The 27,500-nt window shown below is 39.2% G+C and overlaps 1 protein-coding gene across 4 annotated transcripts in view; it reads right to left on the bottom strand.

Annotated features, from left to right (window-relative positions):
• The window catches only part of TBXAS1 (thromboxane A synthase 1), a 2,652,798-nt gene that overhangs the window by 85,241 nt on the left and 2,540,057 nt on the right, over nt 1-27,500 (bottom strand). For all 4 annotated transcript variants that reach the window (XM_044088177.1, XM_044088179.1, XM_044088178.1 and 1 more), the window contains one exon: nt 8,102-8,239. In XM_044088177.1, the coding sequence (XP_043944112.1) occupies nt 8,102-8,239 (138 nt within the window). The remainder of the gene's footprint in view (nt 1-8,101; nt 8,240-27,500) is intronic.

Here is a 27,500-nt window from a genome sequence, read left to right as displayed (position 1 = left end):
GGTCTAAGGTCCCACTAGTCCTCCCTCCCGAACCAGGCTTCCCACAACCCTGTTAACGGAACACTTTTTCCAGCTCAGGGACACTTGGGATAAGTAGTACAACTCCCCAGATTAGTACAACCTGCAGCACATGGATGTTGTAAACCATAGCAAAAACTCTCTATATAACTTTCTGGATTGCACTAGCAACATAGTTTATAGAAAAAGTGCATCATATTTATAGAAAAAGTGCATTTCACTTAAAACTTCACCTAACTGGATTATACCTGATTACTTTACCTAACTGGATTATACCTGATTGAGTTTGTTTTAACCCCGCTCCCTGCCCCCAAATCTCACCCGCCCCCACTACGTCTACATTTATAGGTACTAAACCACGCCCCCCCCTCACCTCCAATTCACCTTCTGGTAAACCGACCTATCACACCCTTACTCTACTACTGCTATCACACTCTTTCCTCCCTACTCCCTTCCACTGTTCACCTATACAAGCACTCTCACTTTATATTACTAAAACAAATAGTACCTCTATACCTAGAGACCCCTACTTCTTTAAAATGTGGTACCCCATCCTGCTGTCCATCCTATTAGCCCCTTACCTCCTAACCTTATATGAAACCCAGCCTCTCCTAGGATTCCAAACCCCAAGTGCTCTAACCAGCTCCACTGAAACTAGGCACACCAACTATTTTCATACTAGCAGTATTAGACCATCCTTAACATCATGTCCATATCACCCATTCAATATCACAGACAAAACTTGCCCCATATACAAACACTACTATAAAATAATTGATAAATTCCTCAAGCTCATCTCCAAGCTAAGACTTAGACTATTAATTGCTGGGGATATTCATCCCAACCCTGGCCCCACCAATAACTGGAACAACTCTTCCCCAACTAGCAATATCAGCCTCGACCCCATAACCTCTTGACCACCCAACTCTCTCCTAACATGCCATCTCAACATAAGAAGTATAAATAACAAATTGCATGAACTTCATGCACTCCTTGCTGTAATCTCCCCTGATATTATGTGTCTCTCTGAGACTTGTTTAAAACCTTCCACCGCTGATAATGAAATACTACTTCCCGGGTATAACATTCATAGGCAGGATCGTACATCCAGGAAAGGGGGTGGGGTAGCTGTACTTTATAAATCTGAATTGACTGTAATAATAGAAGACATACAACCCCCTCTGATAAATAATTCAGAAATCCTAGCCACAAAACTCCAGATCAACCACAGTAAGAGCCTCTATGTAATCTGTATGTACATCCCTCCAGGAAACAACATAGCCACTCTAGAAGACACCCTTCACTGGATATCCAATCACTACCCTCAAGAAACCATACTTCTCGGTGACTTCAATATTGACTGGAGCACCTGCTCTGCAGTATCTCCTACCACCCATATTAACTTGCATACATTCAAGCAAGTTATCAACACCCCAACTAGAACAGGTAAACATAACCAAAAAGAAAGTATACTTGATTGGGTACTCATTAACAGTCTCCCCAACATGTATAAAGTTGGTATCCTCCCTGATAGCCTTAGTGACCACCACCTCACATATATAATCAAACACAAAGCAGGCAAATCCAAGCAACCCATACTCAGACTAGTTAGAAATAACAAAGATTTCAACTCAGCCAAATTTAATCTAGAACTAATCTCTTGTAATTGGACTTTACTAAACCACCTCCCCCTAGATGATGCAGTAATGTACTTTAACAGAAAATTCCTTGAGATCCTTGACTTCCACACACCCATCCGCTCTAAGAAAACTAAGGCAAAAGCTGCCCCATTACTCTCAACAGAGACCAAGCTCAAAATCATACTCAGAAATAAAGCATGGGCCTTATGGCGAACCACCAAACTCCCACAAGACCAGACTAAATATAGACAACTCAGAAATGTAACTAAAAAACACATACTACTTGAGAAAAAGCAACACCTACTGTAACCTGCAAACTTCCAACCAAAACAGTCTACAAAAAATCTGGGCAGGGCTTAACAACCTTATACACCCTGGTAAAACTGCCACCCCCTGTCCCAGCTTCCCTTATTAATAAACCCCCGGAAACTATCTCAAACAGTTTTAACCAATTCTTTACAGAGACTATCCAAGCTCTAGCCAGCAAACTGCATCTGAGCCCCCACAGCTCAGATAATTTGACCCCCAAAAACCTTCCTATATTTAGCTTCCAACCAATTGCCACATCACTTGTCCGGACCTTAATCAAAAAACTAAAACCCACCGCACTTGCAGCTGACCAACTTCCAGCTGAATACTTACAAAAATCAGCTATCACCATAGCCTACCCAGTCTCGCTACTTATTAATCGCACCATAAAAGAAGGTATAATTCCAAACATCTGGAAAACATCATATGTCCTCCCACTCCATAAAGGGGGCAGTTCCACCGAACTCTCCAACTACAGGCCCATAGCCATACTCTCTCCTTAATTATGGAAAAATGTATTCAAAAACAATTAATGTTCCACTTAATCAAAAATCATCTCTTAGCAAGCACCCAACATGGCTTCAGACCACACCATAGTACCACAACTGCCCTAACAGTCTTTACCAACACCATAAACACTCATCGTAACAACAACCATATCTCCTCAGCTCTATTCTTGGACTTGTCCAAAGCCTTTGATATGGTTGATCACAAACTCTTAATCCACACCCTACAGTCATTTGGCCTTGACCCCTTATCACTACAATGGTTCGACTCCTACCTAAGTGGTAGACAACAAGCGGTACTTTGGCAGTCTAAACTCTCCACCCTATTACCTAACACTCTGGGTGTCCCACAGGGATCTATCCTAGGTCCTCTGTTATTCTCCATCTTCATTAATGATTTATACACTGTCTTACCCAAAGTCAACTGCATACAATATGCAGATGATTCCCCCTAATTTGCGCCACTACATCCCCAACAGAGTTGGAGCTAACTACCCAGACTACCTTCAACACAATAGAAAATTGGCTCTCTAGCCGCTGAATGATATTAAATCCCAAAAAGACTAAAATGTTAATATTCCTCCCTACACTTAGGTCCTGCGTGGTAAACATCACAATTAAATCAAAGGATGGCACAGTTATCTCACCTCACCCATCCACCAAACTCCTAGGAGTTATCATTGGCAACTACTTAAAGTTTGACTTACATGTCAACCATATGATCAAAAACATCAATAAAAAACTAGGATCACTATATAGAATAAAAAAGTTCCTGACCCCCTTTGCCAGGGTAGCTATTGCTCGTTCCCACCTTCTCTCTACTCTCCTGTATGCATCCCCCCTTCTAACTAATATTAACAAGACAACCCTAAATAAGATTGCTACCTGTTATAATCACATCGCCAGATTTGCCACAGGCCTCCCCTTCAGGATGCATCATTGCATCAACCTTTCCCAACTCGGCTGGCTTGAACTACCTAGTCTATTGCTTTATAATCAACTGATCTTGGCCCATAAAATTATTTTTAACCCAGAAAATACACCTGCACTCACAAACCTAATCACCCTGCATAATAACCCAAGACCACTGCACTCATCCAACAAAGTCTTCATTCACACCCACAAAACTAACAACCAAGCCGGGGACTCTCTCCTTGCCAATTCAGTAGCCAGAACATAGAATATACTACCTTCTGAGATTACCTCCCTTCCTTCTATAAGTCACTTTAAAACCAAACTCAAAAATTTCTGGGATCTAACTGGACATGCTACTGTCTCAAGCCAGGCTAATCCTCTCTCTGGACAGTTTATTGCTGGTTAAAGGAGCCTCTAGTCATCACACTCCTCATATGAATTTCTAGTTTTACAAAAAAAAAAAAAAAAAATCATATATATTTTTCTTCTTGTCCTAGGATATCCTGTTTTGCTCAATACTTTATTTTGCTACTTCATACTATGTATTATTACTATTTGATACTCTGCTTTGTTTGTCTGTCTAGTATTGGTTGTGTTTTTGTGGAGCTTTTCTCCCCGGGCCTCCACTGAAAATGGACATGTATCCAGTCGGACTATCCCGGTTAACAAATGTAAAATAAAATAAAATAAATAAATAAATAAATAACATTTTCTCAGCTGGTCAGCCCTAAATATTGGGCTGCCAGAAAGGGTGTGCCTCATAACATTAGCCAGCTTGATTCATCACCTGCTGATGGAGAACAATATTTTGATCTGGAATAGAACAACAGATGATCTGATGCTGTTTGACCCCAACCTACCCAAACCAGATGTGCCCCCTTCCTCTTGTTTCATGCCCTTGAACCCCATAAATTGTGTAAACCTCCCAATCATCATTTGTCTGTTCTTTCTCTCCGAGCATCCTATATCTCACCATACTATTTTGACCACATTTACCCATTTGACTGTACTGTTGTATGTTTGTCCTCAGAAAATGACATACCTCCCCCTTCCCACCTTTCTTTACCTTGATTTCCTTTATAATCTTCTCCCCTTCTCTTCTCTCCTAACAAAATTCCACATGCAGCTTAACAGCACTACAGTATTTGCAAATGCACTGCCATGGTGTCCACATACGTGATGTGATGTTAGTTGCATAATATAATAGTTAATCTAACAATTTAGAGCAAGACTGCATCCTTATGGCAAGCATTAATTATACTGCATTTATACTGCATACAAATACCAACATTTAATAGACTATCTGAAATAGGTAAATGAATAATGTATGCATAGATTGATAGTAAGTAAGAGAATATATTAAACAAATAGGTCAAATAGGTATATGGTAAAGACAATATGTTCTAAAATTGAGAGTCAGATAGATATGTATAATGCAGCGCTTGTGCAGGTGAGGAAGTGAAGCGGTGAAGGTGGGAGAGGTGTAGATGGAGATGTTAGGGTTAGGAGAACCCAGAGATAGCAGGTACAGTGGGTTAGTGAGCAGAGAGCACCCCTGCATTATCAAGCTATAATTCATACCACACCTTTCGGCCACCTAACCTGGACCGAAACACTAAAGGTGAAGACGGTTCATATTCATTAAGGATATCCACACCTCCAGGCTAGTTGCTCAGCATAATGCATCCAAGATTATCCAAGTGCAACTAACTCTGGGCAAGACCATAATCCAAATTGTAGCTTGCTACAGATCCCCCATCATGACCCAGGATTCCCACTCCCCATTTCTTGATACATTGGAATTAGGGAAACCACCGTAAAAAATTTCTCCAAAGCCAACTTCAGGCTTCTTAAGACAGAAGTGGCAAACTTCACTACACCCATGCAGATGGACAATAGAGATATGACTGCTGAATCCTACACAAATGCACTTTATAAGCACTTACACAAGTGCACGGATCGTGCAATGCCTAACAGAACCAAGATGCTATCCTCCAAAAAAAGTAAGCCGATCTTGTGGTCCCCTGCCATAAACAAACTCTACAACAGAAGAAAGAAGCTGTAGCAAAAAAGAGCAAAATCCCATGATTGGAGGAACTCCCTGGTCAGCCTCAGTAAGAAGCTGAGATCCCTCATAAAAATCCTCCAATGCTAGTTATAAAAACAAAATCGCCACTGATTCTAAAGACAACCACAAAGCATTCTATAGCTATGTCAAGAATCTCAATGGCAACATTCAGATCTGCTCTGAGTTACAGCACAATGGCACTAAATATACAGAACCAACTGATATTGCCAACATCCTGGCAGATAGGTTCAGTGCTAACTTTACACCCCTCTCACCCCCTAAAGGACCCATCTCTACACCAGAAGAATGCAAAGTTCCTGTAATCATTGCTGCACAGGTAAAAACCACACTCTCCAAAGCCAGGAACACAGCATCCATGGGACCTGACAACATCCCAGACTATGTTCTACATGAACTACAGAACAAACTGGTACCCCACCTAAGTACCATGTTCAAGCATAGCTTCACCTCAGGCTTTGTGCCCACTGAATGGTGCACAGAGATGGTTATCCCACTCCACAAAGGGGGAGCCACCATGGATCCGGGGAACTACCACCCCATTAGCCTGATGAGCCTGGTCTGCAAGGCAATGGAAGATATCATCATAGAACTTATAAACAGTGACATTGGTAATCTCCAAACTCTGGACCCCACCCAGTTTGGGTTTGTAAAAGGCAGATCATGTCTCCTAAACCTGACAGACTTCTTTGAAGCAGTCACCAAAACCATAGATGAGGGTAAGGTGGTTCACACATCCTATCTAGATCTCGCCATGGCTTTCGACACTATCCCCCACTCTGGAATCATAGATAAACTCACTAAACTAGGTATAAATCCCTATGTCACAAGATGGGTTGCCAACTGGCTTACTGACAGAACCCACACTGTGAAAGTAGCAGACTCCAAATATGACTTCAGACCAGTGACAAGTGGAGACCCACAGGGTTCAGTCCTGGGTCCTCTCCTGTTTGGTATCTACTTCTCTGAAGTACAGGCTAACACAGAAGGTCTTTGGCTAATGACGTTCGCAGATGACTGCATACTAGGAGCCATAATCAAAACTCCTAACGATGTGGACACCCTACAAAAGGGCCTCACTGAGACAGATGCCTGGTGTCAAAGCCATGGCCACAAGCTCAATGCCAAAAAGTGCATGATCATCCCTTTTGGTAAAAACTCTGTACCCATGAACTACCACATAGGTGGTAGTCTATTTAACACTGAAAGTGTGATAAGAGACCTTGGAACACAGGTGGACAGTAGTCTCTCCTTTGATAATCACATCGCCACAGTAGTCAGGAAATCCTTCTACATGGCAAACCTCATCACAAAAGGTTTCTCATCCAGGAAAAAAGAGGTAATTGTTCCCCTCTACTCGTCACTCATTAGACCCATTATAGAATACAGTGCCCCTTTTGGTATGTACTTCACAAGACATCTACAACAACTGGAAAGCCACAGAAATACCTCACAAAGAGGACTACTGGCCTCAAACAGATGCCCTACGCAGACCGTCTCAAAAAACTCCAGCTTTACTCCGTCGCATAGCGCCCACTCAGAGGTGATCTCTGCCTAACATACAAAGCTATGTCAAACGCAGAGCTATTGGACATGCTCCACTTAAAGAAATCCCAATCCTTCCAAGCTACACGCTCTAGGGACCTAAACCTTGTCCCCACAATAAACAGAACATGCCGGAGGGATAGGTTCCTGTCCCAGAGACTTCCCATACTCTGGAACAAGCTACCTATCTATGTCAAACAAAACTCCTCATTATCACTCTTCAATAAAAATCTTGATGATTAGATGGAAGATAGGAAATTCACCCCAGGGATCACTTCTCTGGCTCTGCTCGACAGGGGCACAGGAACATAATTTTCTTGGGTGGCGAAAGCCAGGGTACCAGTTTGGCTAGGCTTATATAGGCCCTAGGGCCAATAGCCTAGTACCTACCCATGAACCTATGAACCTATGAAACAGGGAAGGGATTGGAATCAGTCGTAATTATTGTGGAGGAGGGTCAAAAGAAGAAAATTATGGACTGAAGAGCTCGGTGGATGTTTATGTGACTTGATCCTTTAGGCTAGCACTTGCACTCTGCACCTTTGAAGAGATATTTTTTAAATACCCTTTTGATGTTTTTTAATGGAAATTAATGAAGGTTTATTTTCTGGGATGGCTTACCATATTTTTGATCCAAGTATGGAGATGGCACAATTGCTGCTGGTTAGGTGAGATAGAGGTATCTGAAGAGGTCAGCTGGCTTGCCATAGTGATCTATATGATGACAGGGGACTTTGAAAAAGTTTGGATGCAAAATAGGTGAAAGTGTCCAGGTGTAGGAGGGTGAAGATAAAGGTACCTGACAGACAGAGATCCTGTGTAAGATGTGGTAGCCATTTAGCTTTTTGTAGTTTGGTGCAGTGGTGTTTGTTTTCTTGTGACAAGCTTGTGAATCTGCATATGTAGTTTGTTAGTATTTGAAGTGTTGTAAGACTCTTTTAGAGACTGATGCAACCAGTGGTGGACTGTATTGTAATTGTGGAGGGATTACACCTTTTGTGATGGCTGTTCTGCTTTTGGGGGTTAGAATTTTGAGAGTTTCCTTGACATTAGACATGGTAATAGGTCTCTAGTAAGCCTACCTCTCAGGAATGAACTTTTCCGGCTCTGTCCAGTACTCCTTGTCATGATGAAGGCAGGCGACAGGTACTTCAACAATGGTGCCAGCTGGAACAAACTGCCCATTCACATGGCAGTCATTCAGACACTGTCTAGCAAATCTGTAGAAAACAAAACAGGAAGATAAAATTAATATATCACAAAATAAGTGCAATTGCTTTCTCGTTCTTAAATGTTTTGACTGCAAAGTGCCATTAAATGTTTAATGAGTTATTTAACTGGATGAAATAAGATGGTTTGAAATGCATGCAGTTAGTTAGAAAAGTAGAAAAACTTTCGATCTTGGTGATAAGTTTCATGGAAGAAAACATTTAATCTCTGTGAAACTTTTCATTTTTGGTTGTGTTTTTGCTTATTTTCTCTTTACTGAGTTTGCTGTACACCATTTCCACAAAGAAGCAAACAAGAATACATGAACTTTTCTATATACTACATCTTATTTATTTGGGAGTCTTTTACATTTCAATCTTTTAGTAATTCAACAGTCCACAAACCACTATATTGAGGAATTGAACTGTAACGATATCAAACTCAGTACTAGACAGGGGAAAATATAGAATAAAAGTATTTGCTGAAGAAGTAAAACAAATTATTAGTTTTATTTCATTTGGTTATTTCTTTTGGTTTAATTTCTCCAAGTCTTTTGGGTTTCTAATATCATGATGGGAATGAACCCCATTCCTAGGTCAAAGTATGACTATAGTTTGTGAAATTAGTATTGCTTCACTCTTTGATGTCAGCCAGTAGTGCTCTTCACAGCACTGCAATGTGCCCAGTAATGACTCCTTCTGCAGTTCGTATGGAGTTACATGTATCAGTAACATATGTAAGTACAATTGTAAATTCTTTTTTATAAGACCTGTTGCTCCTACTACTATTGGAACTGCCTGGGTATCCTTCTTCCACATTGTCCTCATTTCTGCCTGCAAATCCTGGTATTTTATGACTTTGTGTCTCTCTCTACATAAGACATTGTAATTGCTAGGTATAGCAATTTCAATGATCAATGCTACTTTTGTCTTCCTTTCATGTACTACTATATCAAGTTCTCTCTCATCTGTTTATTGAAATTGTCGGTAATGGGTGATCCCATGTGATATAAACTTCATCATTTTCTATAATGCTTTGTGGCTCATGTTTCCAATGCTTCTCAGTCTTGTCACAATTTTATGCCTTTCAGTATACAGGCCCTCTGCATTAGTGCATCACACCCAGCAACAAAATGTGCGACTGTTTCCAGTTCTGTTTTACAGTACCTCCATTTGTCTGTTTCTCCCACATGTTCCATGGACTTTGAAAACCAATGTTTGCATATTTCACTATCCTGGGAAGCAGATATTAACTTTTCATTTTTTGGTTTAAATTCACCTCTCCTTAACCTTTCCTGCATCAGATCTTGATAGATATGAGGTTCTTCCAGGACTTTTCTGTACTTACAACTATATTTATGCATTTTCCACATTTCTCACCTTCTCATCTGATCCTTCTCCTTATATTCTTTCTTTTGTTTTTTGGTGAATTCAGTTGCTGCCTAATTTTTGTCTACTTCTGGTTTAGTTTCCATTTCCATTTGACATCAATATGTTTCTGTTAAACTAAGTAAGGAACTCAACTTAGACTTGTTTTCTTCACGTTTCAAAACTTTCATTATATTTGGATCTGATAAGGTCAGCAGATATGTATTCAGTCCTATGATTGAAGATCTATATATGTAATCAATTTTGAGGAGGCCCATACCTCCTTCAGAACAAGGAATATAGGTTCATGGTTTCATAGAAGGTTACTAGGCTAATGGCCATAGAGCCCTTACAAGCCTAGCCATATTTATCCCGAGTTGTCCAAATTGTAGGTGGTTAGGTGAGTGAAGTTTTCAGATGTCAGGATCTATGGTAGTTAATAACAACTTCTTCTGTCCAGGAGGAACATGGGCACCACCCCAAAAGTGAATTTGCAGTCACCCACCCATTGATCTAAGTTGCATTTGAAGAGGGTTAGGGAGGGGCTCTGTTTTATATAAACTGGAAGCTTGTTCCAGAGAAGTGACAGTCTCTAGGAGATATATATATCTATCTCTCCAGCATAACATGTTCATGTCAGAGGCTAGGTTAAGATCCCTGGAGCAAATGACCCTTATACAGTTTGATTTATGAATTTGTAACATTTCCATCAGGGCTGGGTCAGAGACTGCCTTGTAAGCCAGGCACAGGTCACCACTTAGCAACCTATAGGAGACAGAATACAGTGGCAGGGCTTTCAGTCTTTCTGCATAAGATTTGGTTTGTGTAACCTGTAATTTCTTGGTGAGAAACCTCTGTGGTCTGTCCAGTTGTTGCAGGTGGCTGGTGATGCACATGCAAAAGGGAGCATTGTGCTCAATTACTGGTCTGATAAGGGCTGAGTATAATAGAATTATAACATCCTTAGATCTAGGTGCGATGCCTTTACTAATAAGATATGCTACATAGAAGGATTTCCTTACTACCGTGGACACATGGTGGTCAAAGTTCAGGTTGCTATCAACCTGAGTACCCAGATCACGTACCAATGGGCCTACACTTGGGGGGTGCTGTCTATAATGTAATTAGCTGGGATGTCAGCTTTTTCAAAGGGAATAATAATGCATTTTTCTTCAGATGTCATTTGATACATGCTGACAAAAGTGCTAAATTTGTATTAATAAAATCAGCATTTTGATCCTCACTGGGCCATTTCTGGAGTTGTGGTTTGGTGCTTCGCTGATTGTATCAAATGGATTGGCCAGGTCAAGATAGGTGGTATGTACTGTCTTTCCCTCATCCAGGGCCTTGGTGACTTTCTCCAAGAAGTCAGTCATATTTAACAGGCATGATCTACCTTTAACAAATCTGAACTGGGTTGGGTCTAATGAATTTGGAGATTACGTATGCTCTTGTTAATAAGGTCCATAATGATTCTTTCCATAACCTTGCAGATAAGGTTGGTCATGCTTATGGGCCTCTAATTCCCAGTGTCAGTTGCTGGTCCCACTTTGTGCACACAGATTACTGTTGCTGCCCTCCATTCTGCTGGAACATAGCCAGTTCACAGGCTGGGGTTAAACAGGGATCCAAGTGGGTCTGCTAAGTCATGTTTTAAGTTTTTTAAAAGGCAACCTGAGATGCTGTCTGGCAAAAATGATGCAGTGTGTTTGGCCTTGTACTGTGCCAAGATGACCTGGTCTCTTGAGATAATAGGTTGAGGAATGGTGGCAGGTATACTTTGGGGGAAGACTGAAAGGGACAGGGGGTGAAGGTTGCTCCAAGTCTGTCAGCTAGCAGGTTGGCTATTACCTCCGGTAGAGTATGGGTGGTGCCATCCACAACCAGCTCAGCACATAGCTTCCCTTTTAGATTTCAGATGTAGTTAAAGAATGTCTTGTGATTATCCTTAGCTAGGGAGGCTATTTTTGCTTAGTAATTAGATTTGGAGGACTTGACAAGATCTCTAATTTGTTAGTTTAAGCTAGAGAGGGATGTCTTCCTCTGCTGAGCTAGTTCTCTCTTGTTCTTGGACATTAGTTTTTTTCTCTTGTTGTAAAGTCTGTTTATACTAGGAGTCCACCAGGGTGGCTTGTTTTGTTTTGGAAAAACCTGGTTTTAATCTGGTCAGGAACAGCCAATTCTATACAACTGCTTAAATGGTTATACAGAGCACTGGTGCACACATATGCATAGGAGTGCATGTTATCTGCATTCAACAGGGCTTTGAGACTTCTTATACCATCACTTAGTAGGAAGTAATTTATCTTTGAAAGATTCTTAGGCATTTTTGAACTTGATGGGGTATCTGGTCTTATAATTACATCAAACATGACTGATTTATGGTCTGATCTTACCAGGGAGGACATCACAGGGGGGAAGGGGTGCAATGCTCTCTCATGTTAGTGAGTACTATGTTCAGGACATTTGTGCCTCTTGTGGGTGTGCTGACTAGCTGTTTCACAGCATTTGCATTGACAAAGTGCAAGAACCTCTGAGCTAGCATGTTTGTGGTCATGTATATTTCCCAGACGATGGTAAGGTAATTAAAATCATCCATGAGTAAAACAAGTGACTCCAGTAAGTCCAAGGATGTGGTATGCTTTTCCTATTTCAGGGTGGGGGACCTATAGCTAGCTATGATGTGGTAGTGGGCTTTACCTATATTTAATTGGACATGGAGTTACCTTTGACCATTCCTGAAGTGTACTCATCCTTAATGAAGATGGATACACCTCCTCCTTTGGTTCTTTTACACTTATGTTTTGGTTTAAACATATGGAATGCATTGTAGCCCTGCACACCTGGGTGCTTTCTGTGCCTTTGAACCATGTCTCAGTGACAGCACAGATGTCAGCATCTTCCAAAGTGAGGAGTTCTTCCAGGGAGTGCAGTTTCTTGCTTAGACTCCTAGCACTAAACAGCAGTGTTATGAGTTTATCCAGAGAGGATTTTGTCATGATGTTAGGTTGGTTACTTTGACTCTGCCTACAAAAGGCATATTAGGGATGGCTAATGCCTTTGCCAGTATCTGAAAGCCTTGAAGAGACAGGTGCAGATCATCTGTGCCAAAGCAGTGTGGCCTGTCAGCCATGTTTTTATAGGCTGACAGATATTGGATTCCCTTTGACTGACACCACAAGCTAGGTCAATTGTTAAAGTCAATCATTTTTTGTTTGTATTGTGGCATCATCCTTGGAGAAGGTAGAATGCTGTTTAAGGCTAGACTTATACCTGCCTGTGACACATAACTTGAGAGATCAGTCATGTCTGTCTACATCCAGTCCAGTGAGGTACATCTCAAGTCATTCACCCCCACATGGACTATGATAGAGTCATACTGGTACTTGTGGTTGAGTGACATGAGTGATTGAGTGACTTGATGGATCTTGGCACCTGACATTCAGCTAACCGTATCTCACTCCCTATCCAACTTGGAGAGGGGAACATCTGTGTGTCTCACAATGGAGTCACCCATGACCAACACATTAGGTTTTGTGTGTAATGCCTTATGTGTTTATTTGTTGAGACACTGGTGTGTGTGTTATTACGTATTGTGGTTGTTTTGGTTTCCATTTAGGAGGCCTCTGTTCTTTTAGTAAGCTACTAGTGAGTACCTCCTCATATGTGGGTTTATGTGTCATGTCCTTATTTAGTTTGGGAAGTGTGTGTGTGTGTGTGTGTGTGTGTGTGTGTGTGTGTGTGTGTGTGTGTGTGTGTGTGTGTGTGTGTGTGTGTGTGTGTGTCTGTGTGTGCGTGCTGACAACCTGTTTGGCATTGAATTTGTCCTTATGTGAGAGTCCTGCCTCCAATAGTGCAACTACATGTTTTACATAAAGTATTTGTTTGTTTGAGGAGTAAGTGGTTGTCAATATACATAGACAATTGCTACATTGCCTCAAGATGCCCATGTCTATCAGGCTGGCCAGACAGATGATAGGAAACTGCCCATCCATGATAGCAGGCTGTTACTGTGTTGTTTTATTAGGGAAGAGAATGGGCTAATCTGACAGGATTATGCTGGTATCACCAAGACTACAAGAGAAATCTATACTTTGTGTAGGCTAAGGTTGGCTAAGACTGACCAATAATGCTCCTAGAGTTGAATTGCTCCTGAAGCAGTAGAAAAGCTTGAAAGCATTTCACTGACAGGTGTTTAGGGAAAACTGAGCTTCAAGGCTTTCTTGTCTATACAAGCGACTGCTAACAACTACTGAGCAAAGGGCAGTACCATGTAAATGCAAGACTTAAATACGAGCAAAGAGAAACAAGTTACAAGCAACTATAAGCCTTTCACCAACAATCCCCAACTCAGACAGGTTAGATCAGCACATTTCTTTGACAAGGGTGCAAAAAAACACCTTCTTAATGTAGAAATCTTTGGCGCCCAAGTGTAACAAGACTTCACAAACTACCTACAACAGCCTTACAACTAACCAATACAATGCAATACAGTGCAATTAGCCACTTAAAGCAGCAGTAGACAGTACATTTTTTTTTTGCTATAAAGTACAAAAAAATAACAACAAATAGCTTAAGAAACTGCTGAGGTACAGTCACAGTATATAACAGAAGTGCAAAAAAATACCTATTTTTGTCTTTTCAGTAGTGGATTGCTCCAGGTGAAAGCAGATTCTCAGCAAACAGTAGCACAGTTGCCAAACGGCAAGCAGCTCTAAGTATCTATGCCCAGTCAAATGTGAGGCTTAAATATGAGCAAAGAGAAACAAGTTTTATGCTAACTACCATTCAGGAAAGCACACAAACCTTTCACCAGCAATCCCCAACTCAGACAAATTAGATCAGTACACTTGGCATAAAAACAAGTGTGGCAAGACCATACAAACTACCTGCAACAGCTCTACAACTCACAGATACAATGTAATACAGTACAAAGCAGCAGAAGCAGACAGTACAGTTTTTTGAAATACAGTGACAGCATATAAGAGAAGTGCAAAAAAAGATGAATAATCTTAATCCTCCTAATGTAAAAGCACAGTAAAGGAGTGTCCAAAGTGAAATGCTACCACAAACAAATTTAAAAGATATGAAATGCTAACACAAACAAACTGAAATATATGGCTACAGCAGTGTATTTTAAACAGCATATAAAATTGTTGACTATTCAATAAAAGTACTTCACTTTGTATAAATGAGCCAAGAGCCACTCAATTGTACAGAATTTATAAAGGCACTAAAAACAAGATAAACTAATTAATAAGCTGCCAGCCAATAAAACTATATGCAGAAATCTGAAGTGTTTCCCCGACCCAAAGAGACCAGGCTACTTCCTACTGCACTACACAGAAAATCTACTGACCTCTTGATGTAAAAACAAGTCACTACTTGATCCAAACAGCTAGCTAGATAATGAAGTCAGAGCAAGTAAATCAGTAGAACTGAGAATGAGCATCAAAATACACTTTTTTAATGTAAGTACAAGGAAAGGCAAATCATTCAAGATATCAACAGCACTATAGAAAGGGAGGAGCTTATTAAGCTCAATTTATAGTAGGGGTGGGCAGCTTAAAATCACCAGCTTTAAAAAGCAGATCAACAAATAGGAGGTTGGTTGGCAAAACCTAGCAGCGGATCACCAGTAGTGTTTTAGTTTATTCAGACTTGAAATCTTTTCAGACAAAGGCCCAGAATTTCCCTGTGTATTTAAGTAACACTCAAGATACAATTTTGGTATACGCTCATTTTTATATGTTTGACAAGTGTAAAGCATTTTCTGGTTTTCATGTCCAACTGATCCAATACCTTTTACTCCAGTCAGTCACCCCAATACCGTAAGTTAGAACAGGAAGAGCAAATTTCTATATAGCTTGGACTTTATTTCTAGATGTCAGTGCTGTTTTCAGTATTAATTTTAGTCTTCTAAAATATTCCTTACTGAGTTTTGTTCATATTTGTTAATGTTTTATTGTTGATCCGACTGATGAGTTTCTTTGTGCTGCAGCTTTCCTGCTTTAAATGTTACTTTTGCACATTTATCAAGACCAAATGACAGTCTTATATCATTTGGAGCCCAAGTGTAACAAGACCACACAAACTACCTACAACAACCCCACAACTAACAGATGGAGTGTAATACAGTGCAAGCAGCAGCAGACAGTACAGTTTTTTTGAAACTGCTGAAGTACAGTCACAGTATATGAGAGAAGTGCAAATAAATACTGAGTCCTTTTGTGACCACTTGCAGTTGTGCTTTCAGCTCCTTATCTGATGAACTATGCATTTTAAATCATCCACAAAAAGAAGATGAGAAGTCTTTAGACTTGGTTGTTTTCTGGTAGCCAAATTCTAACCATGATCTAATCTGTTATGTAGACAGCTTATTGAGTTAAGGGCAAGACAAAAGAGCAACTGTGACAAACAGTCACACTGGAATATCCCCCCTTTGAATTTTTTATCCCTGGGATAATAATTTGACCTTTATCATGGCTTAGCTCCAAAGTGGTTTGCCACTGTTTCATGGTCACTGTAATGTAACTGATCAATGTAGGGTGTATCTTATACATCTGTAAGCACTCCTTTATCCATGAATGTGGGATGCTGTTATATGCTGTTTTGTAATCTGTCCATGCCATACTTAGATTCTTCCCCTTTTTATAATTCTCCATTATGACTTTAACAGCAAATAATCCTTTGTTGCCCTTTTTGTTCTATTGCCATGACTGAGTTTTCTTCTAAATGATTACAAACTCTGTTGTTATCAATTCCAGTATACAGTTTATACATCGTCAGAAGGCAATTTATTGGTCTGCAGTTTTTTAGGATAGCTTTCAGATTCACTCTTAAGGACGAGTATCATTTATCCTATTGTTAACCAGGCAGGTGTCTGTTTGGGGTGTGCATACAAGTGGTTCTTACTCAGGGATAAATCTTTGTGTAGAGATGTTAATACTTTTAGCCAGAAGTTACATCTGGGCCTGGGGTTTCCCGATTAGGAGGTTTTCGTAATTTTGTTTCAATTTCTCTGGTCATTATTTCATTCCATTTCATATCTTGTACATTTGAACTTCTTACTGTCCATCTATTCAGCATCTTTATTATGTTCCAGAGGATCTTCACAGATATTTCTCCAAAATGTGTCTATTTCTTTTTTTGGTGGTATTTTTATTTCTTTTGCTTTGTTTCCCAATTCTCTATAAAACGTTTATGGATCATCAACAAATTGCTTATTTTGTACTTTTATATTTATCTGCATCTCTTCTAAGTTTTATTGCCTATGCTGATATCTTTAGTTTATATTTGCAATAGTGTATGAGAGATCTTGGTCTGTTCTAATACTGCACATTCCTTTTATCATGCCTATCTTTCTGAGTATTTTTGTTGCTCTGTTCCCTCTTCTATACTCCTCTGGCAGTGACACTCATTGTCTTAACTGCTTTATAGCTTTCTCTATTCGATACTTCCATGATGACATTTGATTCTTACCCTTTCTTTCATTTATCGCCCTGTATTTTTGTGGTAAGACTTTATCTGTTATTAATTTGGCTGCACAATAATATATCCTATTTACTTCTGTTATTTCACATGAATTTCTGTTAATAACCTTGATTACTATGTTCATTTGTTTCATCAGACTTCTAACATTTTGCATCTTATTGACTTTCTGTAATTTATTTTTTTCATCAATCTTACTATGTCTATCCATCTCTATAAAATCAAGCAACTCTTGCCTTAGATAATGTTCTTCTAAAATGAGGACACATTCTTTGTTATCTGCTTCCTGCGGTCATTCTACAGAAAGTTCCAGGACATCCTTCTCTGACATATTCTCTTCAGCTGCATCTTACGTCATTCATTGCTATTTTATATGGGAACTCACAGGCCTTTCACTCCACAACATTTACTGCATCAGAGTTGCCATAGTTTCCTGTTCATTCCTTTACTGTGCAACTCCAACAGAACTTTTGTACTGAAGACACTAGAGTATCTGCATTTGGCAACTGATCAGATGCTTCCAGTTCCACCTGTTTTTCCTTAATTTGAAGACTCACTGTTCTATCATGCTGTGATGTTATCAGAGTTGGATTTTCTACGCTAAATCCTTTATTTGGCAGGTAATCCATAACTTCAGTTTCTATTTCTTCTCCACTAGTAATCCTCTTTTCTACTTTACCCCTTTGTTTTCTTTTTGTATTGTAAAAGTCTACTTATCTGGATGCCTTTGTCTGTATTTCTCTTCAAATATCTTTGGTGCTGCTTTCTTGTATTTATTAGTTTTGCTTTCTCATATTGCACCATACTAAATCTTTTTTTCTTTCCCTTGTTCATATTTCTTCTTCAGATGCTTTCCACTCCACCAGTTTCTCCTTATTTTGGGGACTCACTGTTCCATCATGTAGTGACATAACCTATGTTAGACTTTGTACACTAAATCCTTCACTTTGCAGACATTCAATGCATTCAGCTTTTATTTGTTTAACTTCTACTTTACCAATATTCTGTTCTATGCTCCTCTTTGTGATCTTATTTTTTGTGTTGTGAAACGTTCCATATCTGGAAGCCTTTGCCTGTATTTCTCTTCAAATATCGCTGAAGCTGCTTTTTTTTGTATTGATTAATTTGGCTTTCTCTTTTGCATAAATAATACACCATATCAAATCTCTCTTTCTATCCCATGTTCATGTTTCTTTTTTATACCTTTCAAAAATCTCTAGGTTTCATTGTTTATATTTATATCACTTCCTGTGTCTCTTCTTTTTCCCAATGGCCCAGTGTTTCTTGTTCTATATTATATTTTTTCATGAATCTGTTATATTAACAAAAATTTGCATTTGAAACTTTTGACAGTTTTTTATGCAATTATTTTTCTTTCCTTTAATTCCTCTCTTAATCTTTTTGAATATTTTCTATCCAGATATTCTGGGCTTCTTGCATAATAGTAACAATACATAATTTCTTTCTTATCCTGAATAGTCCACACTATCATCTTTATGGATCTTTTACTGCTTCCTTATACACCAGGGGGTCCATCTTCCCCTGAACCTGGTTAACCCCATTGTAGGGATGTCTTCATGTCTTGAGGATTTTATGCTGTCATTTTTTCCTGCCCTGGCACTAATGTGCATACCATAATTGGGCACTTTTTTTTATCTTGGGACTTATGTAGCAGCTGTCTTTTTATTTTTTAACCTACTTCTGTCCATGATATATGCTATATAAAATACAATCTATATATTAGTGTTGCAGTGGTAAGATTTTACAAAATCAGGTCCCACCACATGAAGGTACTCACCAAGATTTGAGGATGAATTCAGTTCCAGACATACTACTCTGCTTTGCTTGCTGATTATTTCTTCAGTAAATAATTTAACATGTACTTTGAGACTCTCTGTCTTTTATTCCCTCAGCCCAATATCACATTTTATATTGCTCCATTTCAATCTTTTTTTCTATAGACATATAAAGAATTATTGCTGTGCAGTTAACCTCATTCTTAACCTGAGTCACCTCCTGCTTTTAGATATTTTTATGCATTTTCTTAACAATTATTTTCCTCCAGTCTTCTGGATAAACTACTTTACCAAAATATATTTTGAACAATAAATCCAAAGCACCTTCCAATTCATTTAATAGCCCCTTAAAATCTTTATTTGAAATGTCATCTATACCAATTGCTTTTTTGAAGTCTAGGTTGGCCAGATAGCAATATCTACCCTTTGTAAGTCACTGGGGGTTGCTTGTGCACCATCAGTTCATTGTTTCTTTTCCTAAGAAGCACAGCTGCTTTTCTGGTACTCAAGCATATATACCCCAGTGGCCTTCCGGCTACCAAAGTCTGCATTTCTATTCCATTCCATTCCATTATGAATGCATGGTATTTATGCATCTAGCACCATTTTGTCACTATGCAGCTCTATCTCCTTTCAGTGATCCGTCCAACACTTTCTTGAAAGCTCCATTACACTTAAAGTTCACAATCACATCTAACAGTATGTTCATTTCATCCAGCACTTTTTCCTATGAAGAAAGTGTTTCTTATACTTGAATTGGAGTGGGTGCCCTCATTTTGGTACCTGCGCCCCTTCTCCCCTCCTTCTTCAGTACAATTTCCATAAAATTTCTTCTTACTTATATAACCATATCATAGCCTCTTCTGTCCTATAGGGTGAACAAACCAAGTTCTGCACTCCTGATTGGTATGCACTCTCCATTGTTTCTTTTTCATCTTCTTGACTAGTTCTTTCCCTGAAAGAGGAATACAACTGTATACATTATTCCAGCTGTGTCTTATCCAGTGACATGTACATTAGGAAGAATAATACTCCACTCAGTGACCTCCTTGAATGCCTCACAGCATGCTGTTCACTTTCACCCCAGCCTTCTTATTCTGTGCTGATGGCTCTTTTCTGTAGAACTCAAGGATCTTTCTCTTGCTTTATGTTGTGTAGTCTGTAAATACCCCTTTAGGGATATTGTTCTTTAGCTGTAAGACCTTGCACTTTGAAGCACTGAATCGCAGCTGTTATGTATCTGCCACTCAAATAACCTACTGATGTATATGTCAGGGAGTTTTCCCCCTTCCCACATAAATGATGTTTCCCCATTTCTAGTGTCATTTGCATATATACTGACTGCTCACAATAGTTTTGTTGATACCTGTCATAAATATGTCAAACAATGCTAGTCATATGACTGACCTGTGTAAGACTATGCTAACAATGCATGTCTTCTGACAGTGACCTCTCCAATCACTACCATAATTTTTTTCCTTCACTTTCGCCATTCCTCAGTCCACTAGAATCCCTTCTCCCCTGCGTCCATACTTTGACATTTGCTAAGCTATTTGTGGAAAAGAGAGCCAAAGGCTTTGCTTAAACTGAACACTACATTATTTATGTCACACCTTGCCACGTTCAGTGTCTTTGAGTCATGGAATTGATAAGCTATCATTTTCAGAATCTGTTGGCTATGAATCAATGCTGATGTTAAGCCTGGAGGCTGTTGGCCTCCAAAAAGTCTATCAAGGCCTTCATATTTTTTTATGGCTTTAGCTGTAGCAAAAAAGAGACTAACAGGTCTGTAGTTTCTTGCATCTGTTCTTATTCCCTCTTTGTGGAATGGAATCACTGTAGAAAATTTATGTCTGTAGCACCTCTATACAGCTGAAGGATTGCTTAAAGAGTTTTCTGAGAAGAGCTGACAGCAACCCAACAGAACCCAGCAGAATTATGCAGACCATCAGAACATTGCAGCTGTCTTCCTACACGCCCACCAAACCTTTTCTATTAATCTTTTCATAGTATTGTCAGCCATGCTTCTCTCTCATACTTCTCCCCATATTTCTATATCATCTTCCATCCTTGATATGCCTTTGGAGCTCTGTAACCTTCTTTCTTTCCATGGTGATTCAACCCTTACATTGCCCATTGCAGATAAAAAAGATAGAATGCCCAAGAATGCTACTATGTCACTAGCATTTTCTTTGCTTGATGCTGGTGCAAATAGTCTGTTTATATCCATGGATATTATTCCCCTTTCCTTTAGACTAGGTTGAAGGCCAGGGTGCCCAGGTTATGGTGTTTAAGGTCGTCATCTTCTGATAGCCCTGGCATAGACTTTACCTAACTTACTTAGCAAATGGTACTCTTCATCTTGACCAAAATATCTTTGGGATGGACTCCACAAGTATGATGACATCACCACCTTTGCTTGAGTCCTTATAGATATGAATTCTCCACTTCCTATGCTGCAGCACATAAGTATGAGTTTTGTTGTGCAATCCTTAAGCACTATGAGACTGAGTCCCCAAACAAAGATGACATCACCTTCTTCCTATGAGTTTTCATAGCTATGGCGTTTCCTATTCCTATGCCTTGGCACACAGATATGAGTTTTGTTGTGATTACTAAAAAATATGGAATTGAATTCCCAAATATGATGACATCACCACCTTCCATTGAGTCTTCATAGCTATGGTATCTCCTATTCGTATGCTATGGTACATAGATATGAGTTTTGTTCTGTGATTCCTAAAAACTATGGAATTGAATTCCCAAACATGATGACATCACCATCTTCCCTTGAGGCCTCAGAACTATGCATTCTTCTGTTTCTCTGCTGTAGTACCAAGATATATGTTTTGTTGTGTGATCCCCAATCTTTTAATGTCTGTGCTTGGCCTAGCAGTGACTATAGTCTCCTTGGATCCTCAGATTCCTCTTCTCAGCTCTTAACACCACCTTTCTGGGTGTTTCTGCCTTATTCCTTTCCCCTCCTTAAGATGCATGAATTCATCCAGTTGCCTCACTGTTTATGGGGTCCAACTCCTCTTTTTCACTTTACTCTTCACTCTTCCTTCTTCAGGTAATATCCCAGCAGCATCTTGTCTAGAGAGCCTCGCTGTTTTTCTTTGTGGCAGAAAGTAATCAGTCTGGTTTAATCTAGGTAAAGGCATTCCTGTAACACTGTTATTTTTGATTGGATAATTGGGCTGGTTTCTGCTACTCTGCCTTTAATAGCCAGTGTTTTAAACCAGTTATACTTGTTTGCTCAAGCTCTTCAAGGATGCAGAGAGATTGGCCTTTTGCCCTGCTGTGATATTGGAAAAAGAGAAGTGTTTATTTTCAATTGTTTTCTGCACTTATGTTTTACTACATATCTGTGTAATCTGTGCAACTGTTTTTTTGCCCCACCCACCCACTCACCCAGTTGTTGTGATCATCTTAAATCTTGGTGGCTTTCAGTTGCCTGCCTTTGGTATAAAGTTGATACTGGACACTCCCCCCAGTCACATTACATCACCTCATTCTACTGTTTATATTGAGAACTCAGCGAAGGCCCACCCCTTAGCTTCTGAACCTTGAATTATCTCATTATCTTCTGTCTCTTCACTTTCTACTAAAAAAACAAAAAAAAAAAACTGTACCTCTTTCTGCTTCATTTTGCTGTTTGCCATATTTATTACTGCTTGTTGTTAGCCTAACAAAAGTGATAACCATATTCTACTGAATCGGTGCTTTATTAGTGCTGTCTGTTACTGTTGGGATTTGTGAGCTATTGTTTCAAAGCAATCTACTGATTAACTATATTTCATTGCTACCTACTGCAATTCATTACTGTTTAACTGTATTGTACTGCATTTTGTTTCTGTTTAACTGTATTTTTTCATACTGCAACTGCTATTCTTTTGACTATAAGTGATCAATCTGTCCTTCATTGTGAGTTTCTTCTTATGAGTTCTTAACCTTAAAATTGAGTAGCATAGTCTAAATACAGGTCTGCAGCATCCACAGCTCCAGCTGCATGGTTTTAAACCCTTTTTGAGGTATTCCAGCTACAAGTTTTCCCTTAGTAGCACTTGTGTTATCATCTAGTAATACTACTCGTAGACCTTCCTCCCTTTACCCTCTTAGCTCTTTCAGTTTCTGACAAATATGGATGGACAATTTCCTACATTTTCTCCTGCCAGTCTGGTCGATATAGGCAACCTGAGACAGTGTAGCAACTGCCTGATGTACATGGACAACCCTCTACTACTGGCACCTAGGAACACAATTTGTGAGAGATGCAATTACATCAAGCTCCTAGTGTCATTGCTCTCACCCCCACAAACCAGTATATCTGGCACTGATAAGGTTGGCAACATGAACACCACACTGCAAACGCCAACCACACCTACACAACACACTCCCACATATCTGGAGGTCCTCAGCAAAAGCATACCCAAACAAAAGAAACCGAGGCATAAATGCATGCAAACTCCACTATCCACCACACCACACACCACACATAATCCACACACCTGTGTCTCACAGCCACTAAGGCCTAAACATAAATCCAACATATTAGTCATAGACTCCATTGTGAGACACACAGATGTGCCCCTCACCAGGCTGGATAAAGAGAAAGTCACGGTTAGTTGTTTGTCAGATGCCAGAATCCGCCATATCACCAATGCACTCAAATCTCTCAACAGGTACATAGTCCATGTTGGAGTGAATGACTTGAGACATACCTCCCTGGACTATATGAAGAGAGACATGATTGAGCTCGCTGAGTATGTGTCCCAAGCAGGTATGTCCCTAGCCTTAAGCAGCATTCTACTGTTACCCAGAATGATGCCTCAATACAAACAGAAAACGATTGATTTTAACAACTGTCTTAGTTTCTGGTATCATTCAAAGGGGATCCAGTACCTGACAGTCTGGGATGACATGATTGACAAGCCACAATGCTTTGCCAGAGATGGCCTGCACCTGTCCCCCTTGGGAGTCAGGCTCCTGGCAAAGGCTCTTGCCTCCCCCATAGTGCCTTTTTTAGGCAATGATATGAGGTCAAAACTACCAACATGAAAATTTCATAAAAATGTATATTAAAGGTCTTCCTGCTACATGCTAGGAGTCTCAACATGAAACTGCACTCATTGCAAGCATTCTTAACCCTGGAAGAAGCTGACATTTGTGCAGTCACAGAAACCTGAATCAAACCTGCAGAGAGCATGTCAGTCATACAAGGTTACTCATCCTATCATTCATTCAGACCCCAGGCCATGGGCAGCAATACAAAAGGAGATGGGGTTGCAATATATATAAAAGACATACACACCTCTAGGCTGGTAAAGCAGTAGGATGCTCAGGAAATACTCCAAGTGCAGTTAACAACTGACAAGATCTCTACTCAAATCATAGCTTGCTACAGGCCTCCAACTCAGACTCAAGGTGCCCACTCCACCTATCTGGGCCTCTTCAAATCTATCAAGATTCAACCTTTACCCTGATCCTGGGTAACTTTAACTATCCAACCACAGATTGGAAGAAATACTGATGCCAAAACAGAAATGCCCAGAGATTCCTTGATTTCATCAATGCAAATGCCTTGGATCAATTGGTTGGACTTGGTATTAACCAACATGAGTAACCACTGCAGCATCCCTACAGTGTCATCATCCTTGGTAAGATCCGACCACAAAGCAGTCACTTTCAAAGTCACCCCCCCCCCCCCAGCTAGGGTCAAATAAAAAAACTTCTCTAAAGCTGATTGGAACCCCCTGAGGGAAGGTATAAACAGATTCACAGCCACCTCCCCCTCCACAGAAACTAGCAAATATGTCCAAACTTACACCAAAGTACTATATCAGCATTTATATAGCTGCATGGAATCAGGAATGCCAGATAGGACAAAATACTCCTCATCAAGGAAGAGGAAACTTGTCTGGTGGACATCTGCAATAAATAAACTCTATAATAAAAGGAAAAAATTGCTGTCTAGGACCAAGAAGGAGCAGGTGTCTAATTGTAAACAATCTCTCCTTAGCCTAAACAAGCAAATAATAGCACTAGTGAAATCCTCCAAAGCAAACTTCAAGTCCAAACTGGCCACATTCACTAAAGATAATCATAAGGCTTTCTTTACATATGTCCGCAATCTCAAGGGGAGCACCCAGATTTGCTCAGAACTGGTGGTCAAGGACACCACTTACATAACCCTGTAGATATAACCAACCTGCTGGCAGACAGGTTCAGTGAAAACTTCACTCCTCTGAGCTGCCCCATCATTAAAACAGGACATCCTCAGTACCTGCCCCCCCTCCCCTTATCTCTAGGGAGCAAGTCATCACTGCCCTCTCAAAGGCAAAACATAAAGCCTCCATGGGACCCGATAACATCCCAGGCTGTGACCTACATAAACTCAGGTAGGAACTTACAGCAGCATTAGGCACCCTATTCAACCAAAGCCTGAGTACTGGTGTCATCCCACCTGAGTGGAGGATAGCTACTGTCTTCCCTTTACACAAAGGTGGAGCATCCACTGATCCAGGAAATTATAGACTCATCAGCCTAACTAGCCTGATCTGCAAGGTCATGGAGAAGATTATCATGGACCTCATTAACATGGACATTGGCAACCTCCAAACACTTGATCTCACACAGTTTGGTTTTGGCAAGGGAGGTCATGCCTGTTAAATTTGGTCGACCTCTTTGAGACGGTCACCAAAGCCATAGATGAGGGTAAGAAGGTGCATACTGCCTACCTTGACCTGTTTTGGGTTTCAATGCTGTTTCAGTGAATGTGAGTTTCAAGGGCAGAGAAGTTTTAATGCCAAGCCTATTTTCATTGTGAGACAGTATATCTTTGTTTACCAGATGTCTATTAGTATCTCTGCATTGTTGTGCTGTAAAATTTAAAAATAAAATCCAAATCATTGTAGAAGTAAAGCAGAATGCATGCATTAGTGTTTATGGTAAATGGGGCGGAATAGCCAGGTAATGGGATATTGGAATGGCTGCAGGAGGACTCTGGTGCTATATTTTGGTTGTTTGTTCTTCAGTTTGTGTTTGAAATTTGGTATCCCACAATTCCATCGGAGTGGGCGTGGTTACGTAATTATGTATGCAAATTATATGTTAATCAGCGTACAGATTTGTACCTATTTTTCATGGGCCTTGTCCAGATTTTTGATGTTTCCAGGTTGAGAGGTATGGAACTTAGGAATATTATTTTTAAAAGTTTTTGTCATCAATTCCAGCTTATTTGTGATGTACTGTCTTATTTGTTGTATTGGTAGCCACAATTTATCATCTAACTCAAATTTCCTTTTGATTTGATCTAGTGTGATTAATGTATTGTCATTGAGTATTTGATACCAATAAACCACTTTTTTTTCTTTAATCTCTTTAATTACATTTAAATCAATGGTAGTTATACATTCTTTTGTACAAGCTATAGGATGTAATATAAAAAAACATGTATTTATATCTGGGTTCATGTTTATATATTTTCTAAACAGTATTACTGTTTCAGTAACAATTATATACTTTGTTTTTACACTTTTATTAAATATGTTTTTTCTTATCACATTGTAAAATAATTGTATTGGATTTATATTATATTGTTTATGGGCTAAGTAACTAATTCATGAATTTATATGTATTATCATTAATTTCCATTTGGCTGCATAGGTTGAGTTCAGCCATAAAGTAACTGTTTTAGTAATAGATGCTAATGAATAAATCTCTATATCTGGTAGATTAATTCCACCCTTCTCCCAACCTTTTAAACAGTTGTTAAGCATGATTCTAGGCTTATTGTTAAACCAAAGGAAGTTCAGTATCATTTTATTGTATTGCTGTATAATTTTCTTAGTAGGAGGGATGGAAAAGAATTGTACATAATATAATAATTTTGGGAAAATGATTGATTTAATTATATACACCCTATCTTCCATTGTATAAAACATTTTATTCAATTTCTGCATTAATGATTTTATTTGACTTAGTATATGAATATAGTTAATATTTATTGTTTCTCTAGTGTTGCTAGTTAGTAGGATTCCTAGGTATTTAATTTTATTATCGGCACAAAGTACTTAAAATCATTCTTTAATTCCCTTTTATTTGAGTTAATTAATAAAATGTTAGTTTTGATTTCATTAAATATATGACCAGAAATAGTATGAAAGAAGTTCATTGTTTGGAATAATCCAGTTAATGATTTATCTTTATCAGATATTGTCAACAGGATGTCATCAGCAAATAATTGTATTTTCATTTCTAAGTTATTTCCAGTTACTATGCCTTTAATATCTGTGTTCATTCTAACATAGTTAACAAAAGGCTCAATTGCTAATGCAAACAGTAAAGGTGAAAGGTGGCATCCTTGCTTAGTTCCTTTTTAATAGTTATAGAAGTAGAGAGACATGACCCAATCTTAACATAAGCCAGAGAATTTTCATATAGTGTTTTAATTAAGAATGTGAATTGTTGTGAAAAACTATATTCTTCTAGTACCACCAGTAAATAATTCCAATCTATTGAATCAAAGGTGCTATTGATGTCTAGACTCACCAGTGTCATGTCTCTTTTACTTAAATCAACATAATCTATCAAGGCAAGAATTCTTTTAATATTAT

The sequence above is a fragment of the Protopterus annectens genome, chromosome 11.part0, assembly GCF_019279795.1.
Source record: "Protopterus annectens isolate FY-2018-M chromosome 11.part0, PAN1.0, whole genome shotgun sequence".
NCBI lineage: Eukaryota > Metazoa > Chordata > Ceratodontiformes > Protopteridae > Protopterus > Protopterus annectens.
Note: the sequence above shows the minus strand (reverse complement) of the source record. Positions and strands in the feature narration are given on the sequence as shown.